The sequence below is a fragment of the Fukomys damarensis genome, unplaced genomic scaffold (assembly GCF_012274545.1).
Source record: "Fukomys damarensis isolate Sample0158 unplaced genomic scaffold, DMR_v1.0_HiC HiC_scaffold_14, whole genome shotgun sequence".
NCBI classification, from domain to species: domain Eukaryota; kingdom Metazoa; phylum Chordata; class Mammalia; order Rodentia; family Bathyergidae; genus Fukomys; species Fukomys damarensis.
The window spans coordinates 46,180,244-46,187,211 of NW_022900926.1; the positions used below are offsets into that span (position 1 = coordinate 46,180,244).

Here is a 6,968-nt window from a genome sequence, read left to right on the forward strand (position 1 = left end):
TTCAATATTTTTTTTTTTTAACTTAACTCTTCTCTATTACAACACTACCATAAATGCATAATGACTTTAATTTCTAATATACTTCATGAGGTGGATGTATTCTGATTTATTTAGGCATTTTGTCTTCCCATTGTTGAATATATCATTAGTTTATAATGTATTTACCCTTACATGTAATTATATACTGAAAAATTTTATCATCACTCTAGAAAGTTGAGGCTGGAGAATAGTGATTTTGAGTCTGGCCTGGACAACTTAATGACTTAACAAGACGTTACCTCAAAATGAAAAGTTTTGGAGCTATGGCTCAGTGTTGAAGGTCCTGAAGTCAAGTACCAGTGTTGCACCAAAAATGCCTCGAACTTTTGTAGTGTAACTTATTTTCTTAGAAGTAAAACAATTTGAATTAGTAAGGCAAATTAAGTGAATATATCAAACATATTAATAAATTAATATGCATTAGTAACCCTTGTAAAAGAATAAACATATGATTACTTTCCCTTTTAAGATCTAGAAAGAGAAGACTGTGTTTTTTGTTATCATTATTTGGTTTTTGGTTTGCTTATTTGTTGAAGATTGAGGCATGAAACTAAAGATAAAGTTTGACAGAGAACAAGTCACAAAACTGGGTCCATGGACAAAGTTGAGTAGACTGGCTTGAAAGTATCATTTCAGGGAAGTAAATCCCAGTGTGTTAGATTGCTGAGTTTGTGTCTCGTAACTCCGATGAATAGAATCGAGGATGAGGAAGGTTAAGAGTAGAAAGAATTGATTGAGAAGATGCTCCTGAGAAGCAGGAGAGGCCACAGAATTGAGGTGCCCTTGAGGTTCTTTATCTAGCAGTTTTTTATACAGCAATATCACCTCACAGGTTCTCTTGTATCAAGTTATAAAACCAGCCTATAGGGTTACAAATAAAGTCACTTAGCTAATATTGATCTGCTAGAAAACGAGGTAAGTAGGAAGGTTACAGAGTACTGAGAAAAACAAAGGATTTCAGAAAGGGGTAGAAGTGAGTGTTAGAGTGCTCTGGTCATTTATCTAAGTGTTTGTTAGATGCTTTGTACAGGTTTGTTATATTGTTTAGGCTTACTGGATCAGAGAGTTAGAGTACAGCTTTGGACTGTTGTTTATCTCTGTGGAGGTTCTCCGGCCCAGCCATTGTCTCCATTTGGGGGCTACCTTCTGTCAACTCAGCCCTCCACAATAACCTGTCTAGCCTCATCTGTGTTCTGACTCCATTTTGGACCTGGTCCCTTTCTCACTGCGTATCAGTCTCTACCTGACATAGCTATGTGCAATAGTGTGAAAGAAGAGCAGATACTTTTTTATTGCTACAGTTTAGGTATACAGTACAGTTACAGTCATCATTGGGGTCTTGTACCTTTACACGACATATCTTGGTTCTTATTTTTTCCCCATTCCGCTTTACCCCTTCACCCTTCCCTATTTCCAAAGACTTTGTTTCTATTTTTTTCCCTTTCTCTTATTTTTTTCTTTTACCTTCTTTCCTTTTCCCTGACCCTCCCATATCCCCTACAGCTTTACATCTTTTCTTCCTATTAAACAATATCACTCACACATTTTGGTCCTTATTTATTCTTTTAGTTTATTACACCAGAGAAACTATATGGGGTTTACAAATGTGTGTCCTATTAATTTCATTTAAGAGTATGTCCTCAATGTGCATTGAAGAGGATATAAGAAAATGGAATGACATCCCTTACTCCTGGATAGGAAGAACCAATATAGTGAAAATGGCCATATTTCCAAAACTTCTATGCAGATTCAATGAAATCCATATTGAAATCCCAACAGTACATTTCATAGAACTAGAGAAAACAATACAAAAATTCATTAGGAACCAAAAGAGATCTAGAATAGCAAAAAACATTCTAGGCAACAGAGACATGGCAGGAGCTATCAAAATCCCCAACTTGAAACAATACTACAAACCCACTGTGATAAAAACAGCACGGTACTGGCAAGTAGCAGATTATTTTTAAAAGAATGACCCAAGACACTGAGAAGCTCAATGAATGAACCACAGCCCTTATAACTTCTGGTTTGAATAAATGCTGATTTAAAATCGCTTCAATAACTAGCAAGGGCTAATCAAACTAATACTTGTAATGCAGTGGTTGGGAGTTTGTCTTAGTCATTTCTCTTTGCTGAGACAAAATACCTGACACCCAGAGCTTAAGGAGAGAAAGGTTTATTTTGCCCACATTTCAGCCCATAGTCCCCTGGCTCCAAGGTAGGGTGAAATGGTGCAGAGACATGGCTGACAGGAAGCAAAGAGCAAAGGGAGGATCTAGGGAAGGAGACGATCCTTCCAGGACACACCCCAGAGACCTGTCTCTTCTGACCAGACCCCACTTCAAGGGCAGGTCAGTGATGATCCTCCCATAAACCAAGGGGACAACTAGGTGTAAACCAGAACTGAGCTCTTACTGCTAAATGGGCAAGGTGCAAAGCCACTCCTAGTTTCCAAAGAGAACACCCCCAATCAGACTGCTGCACTTCAAGGAAGGGGATTTAGGTCCTTAGCATCAATAGGTGTTCTACAGAACTTCCTTCAGATGCAGTACTTTCAGTTATTGCTATTGCACCACTGGAGGTATCCTTCTGCAGCCCAGACCACCATCACTCTGCTGTTCCTTTGAAGATTCTTCTCTTGTCACATTGCTAATGAATTTGGATAATGTTATTTGTTACTCCCCCACCTTGTACTAAACATTTTAATAATTTTAATAATTGTTTCCTGTGTTTTGTTTCCTAGCAACGGCATTATTCTCAATTCATGTGTTCTGTTTTGCTATTCTGCTTTTCTGTAAATGGGGATGAGGTGAGGTTAAGGTTGAAAATCTTTTCAAAACAACTCAAGAAATCATGAGAGAGAGCAAGATAATAGATCAGTCTTCAAAAGTGAAAAGGGCTGGAGTGTCTAGTATATCACAAAGTACTCATTGGTAGCTCTGAGTCATTGACACAAGTTCACAGTTGTAGTGACCAGCACAGTAGGCTCCAGCAATGTGAGAGCACTGACCACTGGAAACATGGTTATCTAAATCAAGGTGGGAATATATTTAAAATATACAAAAATTTCCACCACCAATGGCCACACATCTCCCCAGTTTACTGGATGGGGGAAAGAGCTGCTAATAATAATATTTAGAGGACAACAATTAGCACAAATTATTAGATGTCCCTGATGTTCACTGTAATACAGTAAGTGGACCATAACGATTTTAGATAGTTTTCAGTTGTGTAGGGTAGACATACTATCTATTATTATTTGGAGCATAAAAAGCGATATTCAATTTATGTGTATACTGTTAAATTATATGATTTTTATTGAAATTATTAAAAACACCATTACAGAAGGTTTATTTTATTTGCTTATTTTTGTGTTAATACATTTGTGATGCATAATGAATGTATTGATGACAGGGAATTGATATTGAATTTTAATCTTCTTTACTCTTTCTCCTCCCTTCCTTGCAGCCTTTCTCCACCTTTTCATGCCCTTTCTGCCTCTATAATGTTTATATCACTTTCATATCTTTTATTTTGCTTTTTAATTATTTATACATTGAGTTTCTCATAAAATAGAAACCATGAATATTTAACCTTCCTTTACAGAAATTTTATATGTAAAGAAAGTTATCATTCTGGCTACATTTTTGCATCTTTAATTCTAAAACCATTGAGTACACATGTTTTTTTCTTTCCCTTTCTGGGATGAGCAGTTCAGCTGCACAGAAGGCCCGAGACGGGGCAGACCAGTGCAGTTATGCAGGATGAAACTCAGTCTGTAAATTAATAAGTATACCTTAAATAATTGAGCAGGTAAAATAATAAGGATCCTTTCAATATTAAGGTGATCACAAAACTTTGTAAACAAATCCTGCCTTTTTCAAGTTAAATGTCTCTGAATGTAGAAATAACTCAGAATCACCAGCTGGTGCTTATTGTTTTCTATTTTGTAAAAGCTGTCTCACTTTTGTACGTCTCAACCAGCTCATGAGTAAAGCAGGTCAAATCATGTCTATCTCTATTTTGAGGATTAGAAAACCATCTAATTTGAAGGAATATGATTGATAATTAGGGTCATACACAGGAAATTTGAAACAGAAAAAAGACATACTGAAAAAATAAACCAATAAGCCACCCATATTTGCTTTTTCAAAAATTAAAATCTTTTGAAAATAAAATAAAACAAAATTAAAATCTCTCATTCATTTTCATTTCTATCAGATATTTCCATCTTCAATAAAACTATGCTTCTTTTCAGCTCAATTTTTGTGCTGTGTATGGAGTGAAGATGAAAGAGAGGAGAGGAAAAAAAAAGCCTCATCAATACTTAGTGGACTAAAAGAAATGTCAGGACCACTCTCCATTTTTTCACTGGTACTGTTTTTGCTAAGATGCTAAGGCATTTTCCTGTAGAAAGCACTAAGCATTAATTCATGGTAGTTTAAGGATGGATAAAACAAGGTATTGAAAATATTGTATAGCCCCCATCCCACACTGCAAAGGTTTATAACACATCAGTATAATTAAGATTTAACATGAGAGAGGAGTACTTAGTGATCCAGGGTCTTGAGTATGTTCGGGCTGATTAGCTTTTGTTTTGAATTTAAGAACAGGAGTAGATGTCAAAGCAGATGTGGGATAAAGAAACCAGCAGAGAAGGCTCGGACCTCCTGACCATTCTTATTTTGACCTTATTTCACTTCTCCAACTATCCCCAACGCAGGTACCACAAAGAGTTTCACTTTCTAGTAGTTATAATGGGCACTTGGCAACACTATAAATCTAGATTGACAGGATGATCATCCAATAGCAGAGTGAGAGCCTCCGAACCAAAAGGAAGAGGTGGGGCAAAACAAAACGTTAGAAATTTCCAACCGCTCGGCAACTTGCAGCAATTAAGAGGTCTCCAGCACTGGGTCTAGGGGTCAGTCCAAACCTTGTTATGTCAAGATGTCTCTTTCCAAAAAGTTGACTTTGGACAAATTAGATGTCAAGGGGAAACGAGTCGTGATGAGGGTAGACTTCAATGTCCCCATGAAGAATCAACAGATTACAAATAACCAGAGAATCAAAGCTGCCATCCCAAGTATCAAGCACTGCTTGGATCACGGAGCCAAGTGTGTTGTTCTTATGAGTCACCTAGGCCGGCCTGATGGTGTTGCCATGCCTGAAAAATACTCCTTGGAGCCAGTTGCTGCTGAGCTCAAAACTTTGCTGGGCAAAAATGTTCTGTTCCTGAAGGACTGTGTGGGTCCAGAAGTAGAGAAAGCCTGTGCCAGCCCTGCCACTGGTTCAGTTATCCTACTGGAGAATCTGCGTTTCCATGTGGAGGAAGAAGGAAAAGGCCAAGATCCTTCTGGGAAGAAGCTGCAAGCTGAGCCAGATAAAGTAGAAGCCTTCCGAGCATCCCTCTCCAAGCTGGGTGATGTCTATGTTAATGATGCTTTTGGCACTGCGCACCGGGCTCACAGTTCCATGGTAGGTGTGAATCTGCCTCAGAAGGCATCTGGATTCCTGATGAAGAAAGAGCTGGAATACCTTGCCAAAGCCTTGGAAAACCCAGAGAGACCCTTTCTGGCTATACTTGGAGGAGCCAAAGTGGCAGACAAGATCCAACTCATCAAAAATATGCTGGACAAGGTCAATCACATGATTATTGGTGGTGGGATGGCTTACACCTTCCTTAAGGTACTCAATGGCATGGAGATCGGTGCCTCTTTGTTTGATGAAGAGGGGGCCAAGATTGTCCAAGATATCATGGAAAAAGCAGTTAAGAATGGTGTCAAGATTACCTTCCCTATTGATTTCATCACCGCTGACAAGTTTGATGAGAGTGCTCAAATTGGGAAAGCCACTATAGAATCTGGCATACCTCCTGGCTGGATGGGTTTGGACTGTGGTTCTGAAAGTAATAAAAAGTTTGCTCAAGTTGTGGCCCAAGCAAAGCTAATTGTTTGGAATGGCCCTGTAGGAGTGTTTGAATGGGAAGCTTTTGCTAAAGGAACCAAAGCCCTCATGGATGAGATTGTGAAGGCCACTTCCAAAGGCTGTGTCACCATCATAGGAGGTGGAGATACTGCTACCTGCTGTGCCAAGTGGAACACTGAAGATAAAGTCAGCCATGTGAGCACTGGAGGGGGTGCCAGTCTGGAGCTTCTGGAAGGTAAAATCCTTCCTGGAGTGGAGGCCCTCAGCAACTTGTAATCAATAGAACGCTCCTTCCTGCTGTTCTTGTCCACCGTCTTTAGTCAGCTTAGTACTTTTATATCTCAATTTGGTTTTGGTTAAAATCTACCCCTCATAAGACCCACACAAGGACAAAATCACTGGAACCTCAGGAACTCTTAACATCCATACAACAACTCGGTTTATTTCAGTGCTGTCATGCATTTGCCTGCTGTCCTCAAAATAATACTTGGACTTCACCATTGTGCTCTATAGGAACAATATCTTAAATTGCCTATTAAAAAAAGCTGAATAATTTGTGTGTTCATTTAGTCCTGCTTTGTTAACGTTTCTCTGTTTCAAGCAGGGAAAAAGGACCGACTCAAGTTATTGTGGATTGATGGGGTAAAGGATGACAAAATGTTAAATAATGAAAGTGCTTAAACAGAAAAAATTTTACCTGTAATACATCCTAAATATCTTTAAAGATCTACTAGAAGAAAATTGATACCTAAATAAGAAAAGAGGAAATGATATTCAGTAAGCCTAAGAATTTAAGAAAAAAATGCAGACACAAGAAAGAAATTAAATCTGTGTCTGTGGATGTGCATATATCTCTGTTAGAAAAGGAATGTCAAATGAAATTCAGGATATAAATGGAGAAGTAGGGCAAGGGATTTAGCTAAGTGGTTCTGCTGCTTGCCTTTCAAGCTCAAGGCTCTGAGTTCAATCTCCAGAACCAATAAGTAAATAAATAAATAAAT

The 6,968-nt window shown here is 38.3% G+C and overlaps 1 protein-coding gene across 1 annotated transcript; it reads left to right on the forward strand.

Moving 5' to 3' along the window:
- The first annotated feature begins 4,868 nt into the window (after positions 1-4,868).
- LOC104866882 (phosphoglycerate kinase 2) lies at positions 4,869-6,501 on the forward strand. Its single transcript, XM_010631108.2, has one exon. The coding sequence runs from the start codon at positions 4,990-4,992 to the stop codon at positions 6,241-6,243; it is 1,254 nt and encodes a 417-aa protein (XP_010629410.1). The 5' UTR covers positions 4,869-4,989; the 3' UTR covers positions 6,244-6,501.
- The last annotated feature ends 467 nt before the right edge of the window (positions 6,502-6,968 follow it).

Excerpts from the sequence above, each read along its gene's own strand:
- LOC104866882 (XM_010631108.2), top strand. The coding sequence starts at position 4,990 with ATGTCTCTTTCCAAAAAGTTGACTTTGGACAAATTAGATGTCAAGGGG.